Source organism: Nylanderia fulva, unplaced genomic scaffold, assembly GCF_048542155.1.
Source record: "Nylanderia fulva isolate GAGA-0341 unplaced genomic scaffold, ASM4854215v1 Scaffold25, whole genome shotgun sequence".
NCBI classification, from domain to species: Eukaryota; Metazoa; Arthropoda; class Insecta; order Hymenoptera; family Formicidae; genus Nylanderia; species Nylanderia fulva.
In genome coordinates this window covers 1594614-1618059 of record NW_028190314.1, presented here as the reverse complement: position 1 = coordinate 1618059, position 23446 = coordinate 1594614, and the positions used below count along the sequence as shown (strand labels likewise).

Here is a 23446-nt window from a genome sequence, read left to right as displayed (position 1 = left end):
GAAACTCGGCAGATGAAGCCCAGCGTGAATCCGTTGCATTATCATTGAACACGATCGCATTACATTGTTCCCATTATCGTGGCACGCTCGGCCCATCCTCCCCTAGCGAAATTCCGTGTCATCGATTTTATTATCATTCCGCCATTTGCGATATATAAAGTCTGCATGTCTTTATCTATAGATTTTTTTATTTTTTATCTTTAAATATACTTTGCGCGCGTTTATACACAGAGATAATTTTCTCTTAGAATTTACCCTGAAAATCATGGTATTGAAAGAATTTTATGAGTTTCTGTGATTGATATTTACAATAAAAATATTACTATCTATCACAATAGGATACAAAATTTACTATGTTTATATTAATATTTTTTATTGTGGTAAATATCAATCAGAGAAACTCTTATAAAATTCCTCCAATACCATATGATTTTCAGAAAATAAATTCTAAGAAAAAATCTCCGTAGTAAGCGCTGTTCATAAAAATTACGTCATTGACAGATGTCGACTGTAAAATGTGTCACGTGCGTCTGTAATTTTCGCGGCTTTATACGTACCTATATTTTTTTACATTTAAGAAAATATTTGAAGAAGTTACTATATCGAAATTAGACATAAAAAACATTTGAAATTAAATGCATAAAAAGCAGTTGAGGAAGCAGTTAAAATAACAAACGAATAATAATGCGAAGGATATTCCGCGGTTGAAGTACAATCAACAGGGAATAAGTTCAACGCGAATATAAAGTTTTAATTAAAATATAAATATTTATATGACACACAAAATATATCTATGTGTGTTTCAAGAAAAAATTAGATATAAATCGCGCGCAACGCGCGCGTTCAGAAGCCACCCCGTTGAAAAGCGGCGCGATTGCAGCAAACCGCAAGTGACGTATGAAAAATACGAGATCGTCCGACACCATCCGACACTGGACAGCGTCTGATGCGACGCTCTGGACCGCCGGAGGCTGCTAAATACGAGACCGAGTCGTGCATTTCCGCAGGCGGGTCGAAGAGGGCCGAGCGCGAGGCGATGCGATTCCGCAGCGTAAAATTGCAATGCCGCGCGTATATGCATGTTAAACCGCGGATCATAGAATCGTCCACTCGCGAGGGTCGATCTCTATCTCGTCCTACGTTTTCGGTCCGAGCGATCGAGCACCATCCGTGCTACATAGATAAGAGCGAAAGGGAGGGAAACGGACACGCGCGAAAGTCTGGTTAAGCTGGCTAGGGGGTGGCGCCGCCATCATATCATCCCCCCGTTTGCAGGGAGCCGTTCCTGGGAAGAGACCAGGAGGAGAGTACGATCTGGACACCGATAGATCGCAGGAAGGAAGGAAGGAAGGAAGGAAGCGAGCAAGACAGGGGAGAAATATGGTACGCGCTTTTTCCTTTCCCATCCTTCCCATCTCTTCCACCCTCTTCGTAGCGGCCGCGTGCGGGTCTCGTGGTCGGCGGATGTCGATATTCGAGTGCGCGGCGCAGGCTGAGCAGTGTCGAGTCGCTGCGCCGAGAGTCTAAAATTATCAGGTAGTCCGCGCGACGTTAGAAGAGCCAGGGGCGAAGAGGAAGAAGAGAAAGAACAGAGGCCGCGCAGCATATTGGACGAGGATAGCCACGACTTAAGAGAGAGAGAGAGAGATACGTTGCGCGACAGCTATAATCCGCCGCGGGACGACGGACGGATCAGTGGCGACGAGGAAAACGCGAGGTGGTGCTGATAGCGGGAACGAGACGGAAAACTGGAGCAAGCTAGTAGGGGAAGAAAGAGGGAGAGAGAGAGAAAATTATTCAGGGGTGAGAGAAAGGAGCAAGAGAGAGAGAGAGAGAGAGAGAGACCTAGCGTGAAAGGAGAAAAGTGGGCGTTGGACAAGGAGGTGCGATTGCATATTCAGCCGATAGAGGGAGCGCGAAACGGAAGAGAGACAGCGCGACGCGCGGTATATAATACAAGTGTAGTAATCGGCTAGTACAAATGTAGAATAGAAACGAAAGAGAAAGAGAGAAGGTGCGTGTTTCACGAAGGAGGGAACTAGAGAGGCAGACAGAGACCGAGTCAAGTAGAGTCGATGCCGTGCAAGCACGATATGCGCGATAGAAAGAGGTAACGTGCGCTGTACAAAGCGAGAAGACACGTAGAGTGACGTAGAGAAATAGAGAAGGAGAGATTCCCGCGCAAAGCCGGAGCGAGACGGAAGGAGCGAAAGCGCAGCCTGGCGGCACCATACAAGAGCGAAAGAGAGAGCCGACGTCGCGGGAGAAGGACCTTCAGAAGACGGAACAAGGAGAGCGCTCTATACCTAACACCTAGAGACCTGAACGTCGTTAGGCTACAACCGAGGAACCGCGCGCGCTGACGTCGACGGAGACAGCGTCGTTAGATCGTTCCTCCGTCTCTCTCTCTCTCTCGCTCTTCCCCCACCCCCTTTCGCTCTCCCACCCCTCTTCGTCGTCCGTCAGGCACCGTCGCGCGCGCGAGACATACCGTCGTCGGTCGGTGCGCCGTGTGACAGCTTTCGCGCGCGGTCCTCTCTCCGTGCGAGTTCGATCGTCGTCGTCGTCAACAACAACTCGGGGAATCGCGGCAGCCGAGTGTCGCCGAGAGGAGACGCAGAACCGCGATCTTGAAGGTCTCTCTCTTTCTCGAGGAGAGGCCGGCGTCCCTGACGACGAGCTTCTCGCGTGTAGCTCATCATCCGGACATCGTCGATTGATCGTCGATCAGCAGCAGCAGCAACAGCAGCATCACCATGGCGGACGACGACACGTGCGAGGACTCCCTCGGGACCGGCGACAACAACACCTACTTCGCCAAGAAGCTGCGGGGCCGGAAGGGAGCCCTGAAGAAGAAAAATGTCTACATGGTCAAAGATCACAGCTTCATGCCAAGGTTCTTCAAGCAGCCCACCTTCTGCAGCCACTGCAAGGACTTCATATGGTGAGTGGATGATGGATATATACATCGATGTCTTCTCTTGTTGTGGACTCTTCGTCCTGAAACTTTTGGTTGTCCCGCGCGACCCGTTATTTTGCGTCTTCCTGTTTACTTGATATCAAGGATGCACCAGGACGCGTCGATTGGCTCGTTCGAATTTTTTTTCTCCTCTCCGTTGCATCTACGATACATCGATACTATATGCGATGAATCATTAACTAGAATCGATTAACCTTTAGGAAGACCAAGAAAGAAGAGATATATCTAGTTTGTGAAGGTTGATGAGTTAGTTAGCTCGAGAAAGAAGAAAAAGAACTTATATATTGAGAAGCGAAAGAAATTGTGTTCTACAAAATTTTTGCTCCAAATACTTCGCTTTGAATGATAACTTAAGATCAAAGCGTACGAGTTTACAACTTTCCCGGATTCGCTGCGCAACCATGCTCTTCGGATGATACTATTCGTATTTTCGGCTTTGACTCTGGTACTAGTCGTTACTATCATTAGCTTCTTATTATTATTCGAGCGCATTCTCTCGAATAGACGGAGGCTGGGTATGAAGGCCTTTTGCTCTCCATACGTAAACGTGTCTATGCGTCGGATGCGTTCCAGTAACGATCGAGTTTGCATCCCCGGGAGAAGAGCAGGTGAACGCCTCTGGGGGGGAAGCTCATCACGAAAGGGGGTGGCTTGGACAGGCCTGCTAGACTAACAAGAAATGTTTATAAACATTTCCCTGGCGATTGTACCATAACCGAATAATTGATGTATTTATCATTTCAGGATGTTGATTTTTTTTTTAATTTTTAAATGATCGAATCATATGAACGGATTATAAATTCTTTCAAATTAATGCTCGAAATTGTGAAAGGATTAAAATTATTTTCTCAATTTTCATTAAAATCGAGAAAGGTCTATAAACATTTTTTTTTTCTTAAAAAATGCCCGATGATTTTTATCTTTTAATATTTAAACTTTATATATACATACACATATACATATATACAGGATGTTATAAAAGTACCGGAACAGCAGAATAAGTCGACAAATATGAGTTCTAGAAAAAATGTTAAGTACTGGATTTTTATGATTTTTTTTCATAAAAAATTATAAAAACCCAGTATTTAACATTTTTTCTAGGATTCATATTTTTCGAGTTATTCTGCTGTTCTGGTACTTATATAACACCCTGTATGTACAAATATATACCTGGAGAGAATTTTCCCTTAGAATTTCAACGGAAAATCATAGTAATCGTGAGCCAATATAGTACTGGAAGAATTTTATAAGAGTTTCTCTGATTAAATATTTACCACAACAAAAAATATTAATATGTACATAGTAAAGTTAATGGAACATATTTTGTATCTTATTGTGGTAAAGGTAAATATTAATATTTTTATTGTGATAAATATTTAAACAGAGAGAAACTTATAAAATTCTTCCAATATCATATTGTCCCACGATTACCATGATTTTCAGTAAATTTTAAAAGAAAATTCTCTCTGTGTATAAAAGATCAAATGTAAAAGAGAAATAAAAATCCATCGACATTCTTAAAAAAAATATTTGTAGATACTTTTTTCTCAATTTTGACGAAATTTCAGAAAATAATTTTAGTCTTCTTATTTTAAACTTTTTTACATATATGAAATAACTATAATGTCATTGCTTTATTTTTATGCTGATTGTAAATGTTGCGAATAGAGAATAATCGTTACTTGACGTTATCAAGGCGCTCTAATCTCCCTTTATCTATTTATTTTTCTTGAGTCTCATTAATTGTAAAGTTTTAGACCATGAAGTTTTACGATATTTACAATGGTATTATACAATATAATACAAAATTAATGCTCTCTATCGAGTGGCATATACGAACGATGTCTTTCTCTCTCCTCTTTAACTGAGTATCTCTATTCGATTAACATTTGACGTAGAGAGATATCGTTTAATATCTCAATGTTTTTTTCTGATATTTTTAGGATATGCTGTGTATACGTTGTACATAATATTTTCTCTGTTGTCAAGATTGCGTGTGAAAATTTTATTCAGCGCAATTAAAATCGCACTAGGGATATTCGTGAGATAATGCAGGAAAAAACGCAGAAAAAGCATTTGCTCCACTGTTTCTCTCACTCTCTCTCGCTCTCTCTTTCTCTCTTTCTCTTTCTCTCTGCTGGATCGTTAATCTGCTTTTATGCATGCCGCTTCTAGCTATATATCTTCGGACCTTCGACAGCATATTGATAATGGAGTTTGGGGTTAATTATAAGTAGAGAGAGAGAGAGAGAGAGACACTCAATTCCCTCAGGGTAATGTGGCCTTTTTCCGGTAACCTCGCCCATGTTGCAATTTAATGAAATTATAACGCAGACAGTTGTTTTTTTTCTGTTGTTAATTGCAATCCTTGACAAAATATGTATACACATATATCGTCTGTTAATTAAAAAAAAAAACGAAAAAAAAAACGAAAAATAAATGTTTTTCGCGTCTCTTTTACAGATGAAATAATTTTTCATATATACAGTTATTGATCTTTGCACCGCGATTTGTGTAGTGCGTGAGAAATCGGTTCGCGAGAGTCGTCCTGTTTACCCGAGACTTCATTTGATCTTTTCGTAAATGTTTACGAGACTAATGGGGGCCGATGTGTTGTAACAGATCGAGCTTCTTCTCGCGTCACGACGAGATATATACCGGTCATCTTCCTCTCTTCATCTCGTGACGGACGCACAGATACATAAATCCAGTCAATAATGCTCTTCGGGTCGGCCGGAACGACCAATAGTTAAACACTCCGTCCTTGACGCATACTCTCGTCGTTTCTTCCTCTATCCCATCAGAATTAGAAACCACGATTACAAGAAACGACGACGCTGTTGGGCACTTTCCGTCTTTGCGGAATGCGTGCGTGCGTGCCGACCTCTCGTAGAACGCATATTTCGACAGAGGCATCCTTGACTCACCCTCTCTCGATATCATATTGATGAGAAAATTTAGGGTGCGTCTCGGTGACAAGGTATAATTGGGTCGAGCACGATAGACGTGAATTTATCTCTGTTATTCTATTTTTATATCTTTTTTTATTCGAAAATCTTAACATTTCACGTTAGTCATAATCGTGATTTTTGTTAGCTCTATTAAAGTATTTTTCAACTCGTAGAATTATATAATCGTGTAATTTCACAATGGGACTCTAATTAGTGCGCCACTTTAATTAGTAAGCAGAGTAAAATACTCAAGGTTTATTAAGAGTGTATATGAGTTCACGGATTTATGAATCTCTAGTTTATAAATTTTTAAATCTTTAAATAATTGACAATATTTTGTAATGTTTATTATTTTGTAACGTTATTCAAAGCCTTATATATGCCCATGATTCTTTCGTATTTAATTCTAATGTGATGAATTTTATTCAGCGTGGAAAATTTCTCTAGGGTTTCTTTTTTGCAATATTTTATTTATATATGCGAAGGAAAAGGTAGAATAGCGTAAATAATATAAAATATAAATACTTTATACGAGATATTAAGATTATCTAATTTTTTTTTTGTTGACGTGATCACACAATTGATCTTAAAACTCTCTTTTTTTAAATCGGAATTTTTTTGAAGAATTAACGCACAGTTGACGTATTCTTTTTAATTGTTTCTATTTTAAACATTCATACGATTTGACGTGTTGACGCCTGCAACGTCAAAATAGATAGGACAGTCCATTTGGACACTCTATATCATATCAATATTCATAACGACAGCGACCAATACTATTGAGGATAGGAAAATTAATGACCAATTGGTTTTGCTCGATCATCGACAATTTTTTTCATAAAAGTTCATATATCGTATATCTAGATTGATAGATATCGATATTTAGGTGTTGTTTACCTATTCATAAACTTAACCGATTTCAAAATTATAATATCTTTATCTAAAATTTCTATCAAATTTAGCATTTCCATTATGCAGAATCAAAATATTTTTTAACTTTCTTACCCATTGTTTAATCACAAGATTCTCGAGAGAGATTGATCGATTCTTCTCACTCGCGATTAATTTTAACTATTAATTTCGTCGAATTCGCGAAATAAAATGTTCTTTCTTTATTTCGTCGCAAAACGACGCAATGAAGAGATTCGCTCGATATTCCTAACGAAACCATTATCAAATCGGACATCTTGATTTGTATGTAAAGATATGTTGCGAGGAAAAAATTCGTGATGATATTGTATGATTTACCGACGATTGCGTGACCAACGAATCTCTGATGAATGATGACTGTCGCGCTGTCGCATTCGTTATTGCATGACGTTTCGCGACCGCGAGACGCATGCATCACGACGGCGAAATGCATTTTGCGATGACCCGCTGCACTTCCCGGGTCGCTCCCGCCGTACGCTTGCACCCCTGCGTCGGTCTCTTCGACCAGTCTGCACTTTCGCTCGTATGTACCCGATGATGTTCGTGCTGAAACCAAGCATGCGTTATTGACGTTAGGATCCAAATATAATTTCAAAATACAAAAAAAGGAAAAAACAATATTTTCATACACATCTATATCTGTTCAGAGGTAGTTTTAAATAAATAAAAAAGAAATACTACGAAATAAGCTATTATGATAATATTGAATTGCGTCTATATTATTGTGTTTCTTTTGTTTTTATATAAAATTACCTCAAAAAGATGGCAAGTGTCAATATTTTTTTTATCTATTTTATTTTAATATTGAATACTAAAAATGGAGTTTCCTAGAATTTTCAATTGTAATCTTTCTCTTTCTTTTCTGAATGTCTGTCCTTTTGGGACGCAAAATATGTGTTGCCTTTTTCTTGCCTTCTCTTTTTTCAATATTTTATTTCAATTCCCGCAGAAACATTAAAAAATTGCTATAATAGAAAAAATTTCATATTGTGTCATGTCTAAACTATCGAAACTTTCAAAGTGATTATTATTGATAACGAAAAGTTCGCAACTAACTGTAATTTTAAATATTATATATTCTACATATTTATTACACTTTTAAGATTAAAGTTTGTAATTTTGCATTATTTTATGCGTGGGATGAATTCTGTATAACGTGAAATAATAATTTCACGCAAAATTACACGATCATGTTTTATTACTTTAATATTTCATTCAACGAATATGCGGTTATCTCAAATAAAAATCAAAGTGAACAAATTTGCATAATTATAATATTAAAATTTACATAATTTTCGATTTTTTCTTCGAAATTTGCAAATTTCGAAACAAGAAAAGTTTGCGAAACGTGTTATCGCGAAAGCAATATTGATGATGACTTGTTAACTTTATTTATAAATTTTATCTTTATATTTTTTCAACTCTTATTGAAACTGAGATGAGCAATTCTAATTAGGTGCATTGTAATGAAGGTAATATCGGAGTTTCGCGATATCGCGTATGCTAGAGCTACGTGGTGAGAATTAATTCTTTGTCGGCGTTGCGCAACGTTTCGTTAACGAAGCTAACGGATATTGGCAAGGAGAGGCGGACTATTCCGAGAAAGACGATCCGCCGAATCATGTATTATGTAAAAAATGGAATGGCAAGTTAATAAAACCGGTCGAGGCAGATTTATCCCGGTAACCTTCTATTTGGATCCAGCGGCTTTGGCTAATTTCATATTTTTCGACTCTCGCGGATCTTATTATTCCGATGATTATGCCAAATCGGCACAGGAAAAAACCAATGTTATTTAGTCAAGGATATAAAAGACGTTTCCCACATTCTATCATTCGAGAAAAAAATCGTAAACGTATTGTGTATATGTATACATACAACTTTATTATTGCCGTCAAGAACGAGCTATTTTTATTGCATTTTCATTATACATATACATATATTATGTTTCTACACGGAGAGAATTTTTTCTTAGAATTTACCTTGAAAATCATGGTAATCGTGGAAAAATGTAGTATTGGAAATATTAAATATGTACATAATAAAATTAATCGAACATGTTATATATCTTATTATGATTGATACTTTTTATTCTAGTAAATATTTAATCGGAGAAACTCTTATAAAATATTTCCAATACCATATATTGTCCCACGATTACCATGATTTTCAGAGTAAATTCTAAGAGAAAATTCTCTCTGTACAATCGAAATATGAAAAATTAATATAGTATGATCACTCTTATTAAACATATTTTTAATTTATAAACGTTATCTCGCAGCACCCTACTACTATTCTGTGCGATAAGAGAGATATAATCTCTCTCGTTAACTTTTTCCCTTTAGGATACAGAGATGTATTGACTGTTTTTATTTGCACGTATTGATCTAATCACTGTATACATACATGTATAGAGCTTCCGTATACGTACGCACGATTACGGCGCCGAATAAGATTTATTTTCCGATTTTATATGGTGCGGTACACGTGTGTCAGAGCGCACCGCAGCGATCGCTTTTCAGCTCGTAAATCGTTATCGAGTCGCGTGTGCGGTTTTCTACGGTCACTTTATCGAGGAGGAAGTCCGCACGTAATACGTATCGTTTGGTCCACTATACTAGCGCGCCGTTCATATCTTTGCTATCGGCGCGGAGCAAAAACCGCATGTATTGACACTGTTGCGGCAATATTACAGGGTTTGTCCGGAAAGTAATGCGTCGCATTTTTTTAAAAAAGAATTTATTGATTGCATAGGTAAAACAACTTAAAATTGTTCGAAGTATGACCCTTCTGCGTCAATACATTTTTGCCAACGCGATTTCCATGCGTCATAAGATTTCTGGAACTCCTTGACTGGGATGCTGTTCAGGGAGGTCGTCGAAGTAGCTTGTACGTTGTCAACCGACTCGAGCTGTTGTCCTTTGAGCTCCCTTTTCAGCCGAGGAAATAAAAAAAAGTCCGCCGGGGCCAAGTCGGGACTGTAGGGCGGCTGCTTGAGTTCTTCACAAATTTCCACTCGGTGTTGCTTTTGCGCATCGGTCAACACTCTGGGCACAAGTTTTGCGCAAATCTTCCGCATGGCCAAGTCTTCCGATACAATCTCGTGAACAATCGTTTTCGGCAAGTTCAATAATTCCGACATTAAGCGAACATTCATTCGACGGTCTGAATTCAATAATTGGCGCACACGAGTCACATTGTCGTCCGTTCGCGATGTTGACGGGCGTCCTGCGCGGGCCTCGTCGGCGACCTCCTTCCGACCTTCTCTAAACATCTTGTGCCATCTGTTTGACTGCGATTTGGAAAGGCAATCGTCCCCGAAAACTTTCTTGAGCATTTCAAAAGTTTCCAGCGGCGTCTTGTCCAGCTTCACGCAAAACTTTATCGCATAGCGTTGCTCTATCGTTCTCTCCATCACAAGTTCGACGCGACCACTAAGCAGAGGTTCACAGAATAAGCCGTCCTAACCCTCCAAGCGCATGGAAACAATTGAGCGACCTACCGTTGGAAAGCTAAGGGTACCCCCCTTCCTCCCCAACCGGTCCCATCGCTCTGCGATGTATAGTCGCGTCACAAAAAAATGCGACGCATTACTTTCCGGACAAACCCTGTATCTCGCGTGCAATTAATTTCGTCGAGGTCCCCGAGTTTTGTTATAAATGATTCACGTTATACCCATCTGTTATAAATAATTCACGATGTATGAAGAGAGTGACGCAAAGAGAGTTGACTGACATTTTATTTACATAACGTAAATGAAATCGTTTGATAAATAAAGCGATAATATAGTGACTTTCGATAATTAAACATTTTTGCTTTTTTTTTTGCTGTATTACGATTTTCAAAAATATTTTCAAGTTATTTGTTATTATAATTACTATTTTTCTCTCACAATTTTATTTTTATTATTTATTACATTTAAATATGAAACATCTCGATTAAATATAAAATATCATAAAGTGGAAGATACTTGATTATTACAATAGTAACTGTTAACTTATTGAAAGATTATCATTGATCTATTTATATTTAATTGTGAATTACTCTATTTGATCCTGATAGTTATGACATTTATTACTTGTATATTACTTATACTTTACAAAATTCATACTACCAGTATAGAGTTTTCTTTTTTCTTCCCTTTTCTTTTCTCTATGTTAAGAGAGAGAAATGTCATTTCTAACCATTTGTTTCAATATTACACCGATAATTTTATATGTAGACTAGCAAAGTAATGATAATTATTTACTAGAATCATAAAATATTCTATTTTTTTCTGATATTTAATTTTACAAAATAATTTTAAAAAATATTATTAAATGGCTTACAATTAGATCTGTATCGGTGCAAATGCATCTCTTTCTTCCACTCGAATTGCTGAAAATTAGATCCTTTTGTATTTTTCGCTTTTCGCATGCTTTTCTTTTTGCGAAGAGGTCCCTTATTTCACGCGATTTTCTCTTTAGTCGCTTTTCGGCGCCGCATCTATTCTCTCTTACGCTGCTCGCGACAGTTTAAATGCAACTCTGAAGAGCCCCCGACTTCGGCGTCTACTTTACGGAAATATATGGAATATATTGTTAAGTACATGAGCATATATACCCGCGCGTGCACACATATACATACGTATGTACATTCGCATATACACCAAGCGCGTTCGTATAATACATATAGGCCTATAAATCGTCGCACAAAACATCTGACCCTTCCGTCCACTTGCCGCTGACAGACTGTCTCATGTTTCACATATATACACGTGGGTATATGTACACATATATACATACGGAGCATTCCGTATGGTACAACCGACGAGTTCGCAGCGAGCATAGTTGTTGACCCACCCTCGTGTTCCCTTTTCTGTGATGGAAAATGGTAGCTGGAAAATAGGCCGGCGCTTCTCAGCGTGCAGCAAAAATTTGAAATTATATTTTCGAACACAGAAAAAAAAGGAATCCTTGATTCAAGTATATTTTTATTCTCGAACGCTATTTGATTGATTTAATGCTCTTTGTAATCACAAATTTTCATTTGCCTTAATAATAAATAAGTTTGTGTGAAGTATATTTTATCCTCAAGATATATTCTTGTTTTAAAAATCGCATATGGTAAAAACAAATTTAGTCACATTTGAACTATTAGAATTATTACATATACTTGAAAGTACCGCTTATATCCGATGCTCACTTGTCACTTGTTCTTGTAATATTTATAAGTAAATTTCAGTTTCAACCAAGAATATTTTGCACTTTGTTTTAAGGATAAATTATCCTTTATCCAAAGTGATTTATATTTGGCGCTATTATAAGGATAAAATATACTTGAATCAAGACATATTTGCATTCTTTCAAGGATACTGTTTCTTCTGAGTAAGAGTTTTAATTATAAATTTAAATTAAACTTATTTAAATTGAAATTATAAGTTTATCGGTTTTTGTTCGAATTTTTGTTTCTCGAAATCTGCAGAGCAGATTTGTGGTTTGAATATTACATTGCAAACTTCGACGTATAATGAGTTTCTCTCACGGAGAGAAGCGGTCGGCGGTCTCTTGTTCGAGACGAAGATGCTGTTAGTATTCCCGTCTTTATGTTGAAACTGACGAAAGTCATTTCCATCGACAACTTTATAACAGCGGCTTCAGATTCTTTGCCTTTATCCTCATTAAAATTGAAACAGCCGGGATTCGGCGACCGTTCAGAAGCTTTTAATTTCAGATATAAAAAAAAGCTAACACAGCCTTCGAAAAAAGACATGAATTTTTCATTTATAATTTTTGCGGTGCTAATTATAGAGGGGTCTGCAAGGCGACATAGAATGACACAAAAACTTTACCGGTTTTGCTATCGGACCGTGCAATTTCGCGATAATGGCGTTAGCGATAAAGGGAATAAAGAACGAGGGAATACATACCTTGAAGGAAAAAGGAGAAACGTTTTGCGGATACTGTTGATTTATCGGCGCATTTTTCCTTTCGACGTATCGGACATGAAATGGGACGTGAAAGAACCGGGTCGCGCGCGCGCCATGTCGTCGACGCGAAATAAAATGAAGTCGCCCTCCTTGGATTTACACATTATGTCGAGGAGAGAATCAAATCGTCTCTCGAAAATTAAGCGAGCTTCCATTGTTTGCGATCTGCCGACGTGCAGATCGTATATTCGACCGGGATTAGCGATACGTGATTGATGATTGGATGTGAGCGAATTATCCCAGTCGGGGCACACGTTGTTGTTTCATCGTCAAACATACGCGATGAACGAGACACTTCTCAGCACTCACGTCACGATCCGCTTCGATCGTAGTAAATCGCAAACAACCGCGACGTCGTTATACGCTCGGCAAACCTAACCCGGATATTGTCTCATTAATATTTGATTAATATAAGAAGCAAAATATTACCCCGCACTCGTGACCTCGGTCGTTCGCTTTCGTGACTGCTAAGTGTTGCGTAATTAAGTGGCTTGTTAACTTTTTGCTGCACCTCGCGTAATTACGTGTATAGCAATTTTTTTTATTTACTGGTAGAAGCGTTTTTACGCGTGATTTCTTAATGCGCGAATCATCTTTGTTTTCATTATATGTTCGCGAGAACGTAAAACCTTCATTCGAAACTATATGGAAATCTTTAGAAAATATTGTTTTCCGGAATGTTTTCTTTTTTGTCAGTAAAATGTATGCACGGGTCGGTAACGTGATTAATCAACATCCACAGTCGACGTTTTAAAAATATATATTCTGAGAAATGTTTTTCTGCAAAATATTAATGCATAAGCAAGTAATGTAACCAGTTTGTATTCAACTGTCGAGTTGCGCACTGTTGCGATATATGACTATCCGCGTGTATTAAATTTACATACTTTATTTTACTAAATCTATTTTGGCGCTAAGCGATGCTAAGGCGAGCTAACTTGTCGACAGAATTTAATAATTACATTTATTCCGAAAGAAAGAAAGAGTTGAAAGGAGAAAGAGAAAATTTTATATCGTAACAATATATTTCATAAAATTGTCTTCGTAATATTTGAAAGAGTGTCCTTTTCTCTTTATCATTTTGCTTTTTTTAGAGTGAAATATATCAGTGTTTTTTTTTAATCGCGTATCTATATACACAAGGTTAATCTGCTCGCCTCTCTAATTTAAGATTGCATCTAATTTGCATCTAATTTACGATTTATCGTCGAAAAAGGCGTTCTGTGCTTTTACACTCATTATGAAAAACGGTTTACTGTTACATTTCCTCTCGCCACATACCTTTCAAGTTCACTTGGGAGCATGTTATGCACTCCTTTCGGAGTTGACAAAATGCATAACACCGCGGAAAGGTTATCTAATGTATGAGTAAATATGTAAAGCGACGTATACATATTGTACGACAGAAAATCTCTTCCATTTTATGATAGCTTCTAAACTGTCTAGGAAAAATTGCTCATCCCGTGATCACTGTTCGTTCTTAAACATCTACAAAAAATTCGTATGAATTTAAAATAATCTACGCAGGGAGAATTTTCTCTGAAAATTTACCCTGAAAATCATGGTATTGGAGGAAGTTTATAAGAGTTTCTCTGATTAATATTTACCACAATAAAAAATATTAATATGTACATAGTAAAATTAATCGAACATATTTTATTTATATTTTATTGTAGTATACATATATTAATATTTTTATTATGATAAATGTTAATCATCAAAACTCTTATAAAACTCTTGCAATACTATATTGTCCCACGATTATCATGATTTTAGGGTAAATTTTAAGAGAAAATTCTCTCCGCGTGTACTTAGAATAATAAAAGCTACACGTACGTGCACTAATGTAAAATTCTGTCAAAAATTCTGTCATTTAAAAAAAAGTTTGTATTCACAATTTGTGGGTTTAAATGGACCCCGACACGATAGTGCGGAATAAATCTAGACGTGAATCGATACAAGGGATTAATATCGCGTAATGACGAGGAGACAGTGGACGATGGCTATCGCATTATCCCTTCTTTCTTTCTCATGAAAGTTCACGGCCGTTAGAGCCTTTGCAGTGCTTCGTCCAATTCATCCGTAACGAGATTACGTCGCGGCGAGTGCTCTTACGCAATTACGTAGCTGTAACGCTGATCTCTGGGTATATTAGGGACTTTTTACGCCGAGTTCCTCAGGCTCTCGTTACACGCAACGATGACGCTCATAACGAGATCGTCGAGAAACGACGCGACGTAACAATGAGCCCCTTGAAGGCTCCGCGCTTTTATCATCGTTATATAAGTAATTATTTCAAACAGTTTTGTTCACGATGTATTTGCTGTACTTCATAATATTTCAAATACACATATCTATGAAGTATAGCCTATATATTATAAATACGTGCCTCAAAACCAGTTTCCACAAATATACATATATATAGTTGTGAATATGATTTTCAATTGCATCTCGAATTTCGCATTCGTAGAATGAATATCCTCTCGAATTCTTTACAATTTTCTATCTTTTGTTTGTTGTCATGTATTTTGTGTATCGAGAACGCACACACATATATTTTAATGCTATTTTATATCTAACAATGTCATTTGCCATGAAAAAAATGCGACATGCTCGATAAAGAAACGTGATACAGCCGCAAACATTATAATATACTTGATTCGTAAAGTTTATATATTAAGCAAAATTCTTTAAAATTGTGCGTGATAGCGTACGGTATCCCAAATTTTGCCGCGACAGATGCTTCAAATGTCATACTGCGTTTAACTTTCTCTCCGTGCATATTTCTAAATTAATTCCCGGTGTAAGATTGTTGTGTATATACAGCTGTTTCTACCACCTATTCAATTTGCGAGAATCATTATTGGTATCGTGGTAAAATTATTTGAGTTTAACGGCAGTGAAGAAGCGTGTAATCTTGAATATTTACTCCTTTAATGCGCGCTTTGTATCCAACGAAAGGCCGTCGTGTAAACACAGTTTGCGCAACCAAAATCGGTTTATATTTCACACATAACTCCACTTTCGCGCCTTTCTCTCTATATAGTATAGTGTAGGATTTTGCGTATTGAAGTATCGACGACGTGTGTCGCGGCGACATTATGACGGAGACAACGCCTAGGCGACGTTTCTGCTGCAATTGCGCGCACATTTATCGTCCGCGTCGGAATAATGGAATTAGATTGCCCTGGATAGAGTTACGAGTTGTCTCGAGTGGCGATAAACGAATGATCCACTTGCATATCGGTACCCTACGCTGCAGGTGATCGCGTTGCATTGGCTCGATCGAAAAAGGAGGCACAACAGAGTATTAGATAGCCATCTAAAAACAATCTTCAGTTTTTTCCGATATTGAACCGCGCAATCGGCTTATTATCTCGTAATCATGTATATTATTTTTAGATCAAGTTTATTCAAGCGATATTCGATACTCTCATAATTGAATTTTCTTAGAAATAAAATTCAGATGATTTTTTTTACAATTTAATAGAAATTTCGCAGAAAATGTAACATTTTTTTTTCTTTATATACTTATAGAATAGATAATAAGAATTGAGACTTTTGAATGAATAAAATTCTAAAGTTTGTCGAGAAAAAATTAATGATTTAATTTTACGATTTTAAGATCGCTACTAAATAAATATTCAATTTTTCTTCACGAAAGATTTTACAGTATCTAATTATTAATTTTAACTATCTCAATTTTTGCGTATAAAACCAGACAATATACATATTTAAATGCTACATCTATCAGATATTTTTCTATATTTTCGCTCTGTGTTAAAATACATAATTAGTGTAGAAGTTTATCTAAAGGAAAATGATGAGCACATTCTTATCGGAATCGCGTCTCTGTCGCAAGCGATTGCGTCAAAATCTGCCGTAGGACACGGGATTACATCTTACCGACCAAAATGTGTTGATATTTGAAGAGCGTGGGCGACGAGAGAAAAGAGTCTCGTAACAGCCGGGCGAGAGTCGATAGTTTGGAGTGATGGGTCTTTAACCCGATGATAGACTCGAGTGGAAATAATATAGTAAAGCGAGAGAGTGACAGAGAGAGAGAGAGAAAGCTAGAGAAAAAGAGAAGCCGAGTTTTACGGCAGTAGGGCGGAACGAAAGGGCGCTTCGTTTGCTTTCAATAAACAGACTGGCCTGTCGACCTACAGCTGGCCGCATGAAAGTCGACGCTTCCGACGAGGTAAAATGGAAGCGGCGCTATACCTACATGTACATCCGTTGCAGCATCCGACACACATAGGTATACGTGTATATGTATATGTGCATATATATCTTCTTTCGGATCTGAGAGATTCGAATTCGGCCCAGTTCCTTCGAAATTGGCCATCATTAAGCGCAACCCGGTAAAAATCGGACGTTCCCGTTCGCGCAATTTGTTCCCGATCGACTGATATATATATATATGGTTTCATTTGCATAGAAATCTGTACGGAATTGTGGAAACTCGATCTCTCTTTTCCTGCTTTCGAGACGAAGGCGCTTACGGGATGAATAATTCGTTTCAAAACTTACTTGTCAGTTATATGCTTTCTTGAATTTATACATCGGAAATAGCAAGAGGGACACGATTTCGGGGCTGGTTATTTATTCGAGTAGTTCGCGTTCGTTCGCCAGCTTTTGCCGGAGGTGTTTTAAAAAATCGTCAAACTGCGAAATATCACGCTATCCGCGCGTTTCGGAAAATGCACTCAACGGAGAGTGCAAATAGTTTGCTTTACATAGAACGTTCGTCCATACATATTTGCTTCCGATCGCTTAAAATTTCGTCTCGAAAATTCTTGTAACTTACAATTCGCGACTGCATCCCCTTGTAAATCACGATGTAATGCGTGTTTACAACATTTATTTTGCCGATCTATCGTGAAATCGGGATTCTAATTTTTTTCTTTTAACACCAACCCCTCGTTATTTTCTCTGGTAGAAACTGAATTAGCGAGATAAAAGGGAGGTCTTATTTTTCGCACACTGTTGTATTTTCTCTCTCTCTCTCTCTCTCTCTCTCTATATATATATATATATATATATATATATATATATTTTTCTTTCTTTCTTTCTCGTTGCTTGCTTTCGTTGATTCGGAGCACATAAGAGCCGTGTGCGGCGTGTCACACAGAGCTGCTTTGTGGCGAGGCCATGAGAGGGTTGCGGAAGGAGGGTCGCGAATCGATGAGAATCAAGGGTGAGAGAAACGGGGGGGAGGGGGAGGAAGGGAGAAAGAGCGGCCGAACTCGGGATGAAAATAGCCGGCCAAACTCCGACTTTCGTTGCACTCGTACAATACGGTATTGTACGTCGCAGCACACGGCGTCGTCACTAACTCGTATTATTGGCCGCAAAGTCAGACACAGAGTGTCGCGAAAGATTCACACATTATCTCCAACTTTTATTTTCAATATTCGCGTTATCAATGATTTTTGTAAGAAAGACAGGAATATTATTTGTTGCGTTGTATACTAGAATGTGTATAGAGGGAGATTGTGCTTGTTACTGAATGTATCAACTCTCAAGTTTAGTTTAAATCTTCATAAACGTCATGCAATAATGCTTTTTTTTTACCGAGAAGCAATAGAAATTTTTATTGCGAGTTTGAGACATTTTTCAAATTATATTTATTTTTTTATATTCGTAAAATTATATTTAAAGATTGTTTCATTATTTTCAAATTTGTACAATAATTAAATTAAATAACGAATAATCAGAGATTCGTGAAATCACGATTCAAATAGTGATCGACTATAAATATTGGCATTAATCGATTATTATTTGAAATATCGTGTGTCTCTAAGTATATTGGATATTTTTTTAATGATGCGTTTGTTGCTAAAGAATTCTTCTTTTTATAAATATATTTGTTCCTTTCAAGCTCCTCCTCTTTCCCCATCTCGTCAGTATATTCTTTTAGTATTTTCCTTCAGTTTCCGCGGAAACTCTGAAGAATTGTCGTAACAGGTAATATTTCATATTGTCACGTCTAAAATATCGGAATTTTTCCAATATGACTGCTATTGACAACCAAAGAACTTGTGACTAACTAAAATATTAATGAACAACGAAAGCCGAGTCGTCGTAGTTTGAAAACGATTCCTGCCTCCGTCGATCGACGACTCTTCGTGTTCCCAGATCACCATCGATTATCGTCAAGTATCGTTCGTGTCGACCCATCTAGCGGATGCAACGAGAGCACTCGTGACGTAGAGCATGATGGCAAGTCGGAGAATTGAAACGCTCGCGCGAAGCGAATTACGGTATATATAGTGTGTTTTCGTCTATGCGCGCCCTTTTCTAGCTGATTGGAAATTCTCTCGTACGTGGACCACGTGGCAGTCTCGTCGTTGATCGGAATCGACATATAAAATCGGCGCATGGGCGCCATCGACTATATTTGACATTTCATCGGAAATGTGCGCGACTCAACTTTTTATACCTCTTGTATCAAACTTTTGTTTCTCGGTAATCACTCGGTATGACTTTGTAGATAGAAAAGTTTTTACTTTAATCTCTTTTTTTTTTCTCGTTTCATCCATCGACTCTTAGTAGGATGTAGGATCCGCAATAGGATCAACCTGAGATAGGTGAGGTTTATTAGCGCGTCGCGTGAAACAAAGTTTCTTTGGTGAACGTGAGCAAATTCTCATTGACTGACTTTTGAAAATAGTCTGGTACTTTTGGAGAATTCAAATTTAGAAGAAAAATTAAATGTATTTTATTCATGTTATTCAATCGGTAAGATTGGTAAGGAAGTTGTATATATTGAATTTCATGTATTGAACGATAGATGAGAAAGTTTATATTATATACTATCTTTATGATATATTTATTGGAAAAAATATGGCTTTTCTTTTCCTTTTTATACTATAATTAAATTTTATATTAAACATTTTTCATAAAGTTTTATCTTGCTCATAAAGATACACGAGTCATAAAGAATTTAACAGGAAATTACAAGTCTAAAGTAGACATATACAATCAATTAAATTAACAAACTTAATGCTGAATCGAGAACATACACTGACTTTTTTCACTATTAAAAATGAAAAATAAATTTAATTAAAAATAAAAGAATGAAATTACTCGATAAGAAATTCTACTTATTTTTTCAAATAAATTCATGATGTTTATTAAATGTTTTTCCCATTTTGCCCAACAACTCGTATATTCATTTTTACACACACACACACACATATATGTATGCATATACATATTATATAAAATTCCATATATTACTATGAAAATAGATGGATTCCCTAGACGCGAGGACCTTCCGTTTTTTTTTTATCCACGCTACGTGAATCTCGTCGTCACAAACTGGCAGCTGTCTCCTGCTTGTCGGACGCGAAAACGTATAAAAGACGGATGCTGGATATACCGGAAGGCGCACCCGTAAAAGCACGGCGTGTAAAAGGTTAATCGCAGAAAATGGAAGTTTCCTCGGACCCGGAACTCTTCCTTGGCGCAAGTGTGCGCAAGCTGCCGCGCGGTCGAAAGGATAATCGGTTCGTCCGGTGTCGTGGCGAGACGGTATCGTGTTATCCTACCGGGAGGAGATATACAAGATTACGCGAGACACAGCTCGACAACCCGAATTGTGCCCTGCGGGAAGTGCGACTCGGGAGATTTCTCTTCCGTTAAACAAATCTTCCAACAACGGTCCAATCGTCGGATAAGTCCCCAGCTTGCTCCTCTACATAATTTATATCGCGTAATATTTGCATTTGCGTTTATCAGCGAGTGACGTGTGTGATCTATATAAAATTGCGTAGGATAATTGATACGATTAAATGCTTAATGGCAAAGTTAACGGCTCTTATAAAATTGTTGGAAGATAATATCTCGATTTAATAGCGCAAAGAAAAACTACTAATTTCATCAACTTTTTTATAATTAGAAGTTTTATTATTTTAAATAACGGATATAAAAATATAATAATGTAGGTTGATTAAACTTGTATCTAGACTCTTGAAATATTTTGTTGAAATATCGCGCAATTTTTTAAAATTTATGTAATTCATGTATATTTACATCTTTCCTTAATTTATTATCAGAATAATTTTCCATCTCACAAGATAATTTATCACGAAAGATTAGAAAAATAAATTTGTGTCATCTTCTTCTGATCAAAGTTTCTTTACTTTCCTCTTTACGAAGTTCGAGATTAATCATATTTGAATTATGTATTCAATTTATAGTTACTCAAGCACAAAAGTATACGGAGAATAACGGGTATACTTTAAATAGACGTCTTTCTCGAAACAGATCGCTCGTTGTGTCTCTGTTATATTCCCGACGGTAACGATAAACGATGAAACATTTTACCGCATCTGATATACGTCGCAATGAAGAAGATGAAGAAGTCTGCTTTATGCTTATGCATAAACAAAGCGCAACGACGCGTCTCACGTCATTCGTGAGAACAGCAACGCGTACAAAGCTCATCCGCGCATTAGTTTTATTCATGAGAAATGTTGCGTCCCTCTGGGCGTCTTCCTGCAATCTACTTGCTGAAGAAAAACGACTCGAATGTTCGTTATTATGATAATGCTCAGATGGATCTTTCTCCTTCTCTCTCATATCTCCGTATTCGCTTGCATTCAGGATTACTGGATATCAGGATTTGGATTCCCGTAATCCCGGCCATACCTCAGAAATTCGTGAGAATCCTGTCATGTCGCTCCTGTCCTCCTCCGCTCTGGTTTATGTATATGCCGCCGGATTTCCTCCTATGCCGCATAAAGGGAATGGGATGATATGATGCATGAGGGTGCACTCGAGGCTCTGCCGTCTTCGAGTAGCTTCCCGTTCTGCTCGGGTTTCCATCTCTTTATATTAATTCAAATATATTTTACATCGCGTGCAACGGATCGCCTACGTTGCGATATGTCTATTTTGAGAGAGAGAGAGAGAGAGAGCCCGCAGAAATTATATCCCAAAGCTTATATACCGAAGCTTTACCTCGGAGAAAAATAAATATTTGTTTATCGAATTAGAAATTATTTATGACTCTTTCAACCGAATATAAAGTATGTTTCTTGTTGTTATATAGTGGTATACAGAGAGCATTTTCTCTCAGAATTTATACCCTGAAAATTATAGTAATCGTGGGACAGTATTGCTATTGGAAGAATTTTATGAGTTTCTCTGATTAATATTTACTACAATAAAAATATTAATATCTACGTATACCAGAATAAGATATAAAATATGTTCGATTAATTTTAGTATGCACATATCAATATTTTTTATTGTGGTAAATATTAATCAGATAAACTCTTATAAAATTCTTCCAATACCGTGCATATTCCACGAATACTATGATTTTCTGGGTAAATTTGAAGAGAAAATTCTCCGTGTATACATGGTGATATAAATAAAAATATACGTGCCTCTGGATCCTCAGAAATCGAATTTGATTTCATTCTACTGTGAAAAAATAATGCGTAATATTAAATAATCTGATGCACAACATTAAACATCAAAATAAAAGATTATTACGAAATATTGATATTAAAAGATTAGGTACTATACGAAAAATTGATACGTTCATTTTACCTTGATAATTTTGATTTTAATAATATTCATTTCTAGGTGTAGAAAAAAGTTTGCGAAATAAAACCGAAACTCTCGGCCAAATGTCGAAGATTGAAAAATTCATTCTATTTTGATAAAAATTACATCTTCAATTGGAAAGGACTTCCCGCCTTTTTCCGATCTGTCAACCATGAAAGCTCGAATATTCGATCAGACCGTTTCGTTATTTTGAAGCCCTTTTGAATCATGGGAATCTCAAATCGACGTTTTTCACCGACTGCACCAATGCAATTTCGCCCTTATTTTAAACTATATATATATATATATATATATATATACAGAGTGTCCGGTAACTAACGGACCAACGATTACAAATGGATTCTTTGGTCAATTTGGGAACGATTTTTTCTCAGCGAAAATGTCCAAAAAGGTCATCATTTTTTACAACTTTCCAATATTTGTCATTATGTATCTTTATAACTAAGCCTCAAATTAAAATTTTATTATAGTAAACTCTACCTGAAATTAACTGAAGAATGTAATTATGTTAGACTTTTAACTCCAAAACGTTTAGTTTTCAAAAAACCTATTTTTTTCAATCGCTTATAACTCAAAAATTATTGACTTCTCAACATTTTTGCTAAGGAAAAATCGTTTCCAAATTGGCCAGAGAATCCGCTCTGAATCATTGGTCTGTTAGTTACCGGACACCCTGTATGTATATACACTCTGTATATTTTTTAATACGACAGACACGTTTTCGGGGGCTGGTTTCCCGAAGTATTCGGGAATACTACTGCTTATACCCGTAAGATGAATTTCTTAATTAGAAAGCGAAAGGTACGATTTTGACGAATAAAACATTGGCGTGTTGGCGATAGGCCAACGAACTGCCTGTTGAGCCCTCTCTTTCGCACGAGAAATCTCACTCGACCATTCATTGTTTTCGTGACTCCGAAGACAGCGAGTTGGTTGAATCGCGATATTTATATCCGAATGAAGGCCAACGTGTGTTATTTTCCCGTTTCACCCGGACTCTTGCTCTCTCTCTCTCTCGCGGTTCGCGGTATC

At 37.2% G+C, this 23446-nt stretch overlaps 1 protein-coding gene and 1 long non-coding RNA gene across 3 annotated transcripts in view; one reads left to right on the top strand and one right to left on the bottom strand.

Annotated features, from left to right (window-relative positions):
• The first annotated feature begins 1592 nt into the window (after nucleotides 1-1592).
• Nucleotides 1593-23446, top strand: part of Pkc53E (Protein C kinase 53E) — a 64890-nt gene continuing 43036 nt past the window's right edge. Inside the window, exon 1 of one of the 2 annotated variants that reach the window (XM_029316010.2) lies at nucleotides 1593-2944. In XM_029316010.2, coding sequence (XP_029171843.1) covers nucleotides 2757-2944 — 188 coding nt within the window. In that variant the 5' untranslated portion in view covers nucleotides 1593-2756. The remainder of the gene's footprint in view (nucleotides 2945-23446) is intronic. The other variant, XM_029316009.2, reaches the window with a different exon arrangement.
• LOC146722966 (uncharacterized) lies at nucleotides 6772-13163 on the bottom strand. The gene is made up of 2 exons (XR_014924833.1): nucleotides 12770-13163; nucleotides 6772-7407 (listed from the first exon to the last, which is right to left on the bottom strand). It is a non-coding gene; the product is annotated as an uncharacterized LOC146722966 (long non-coding RNA).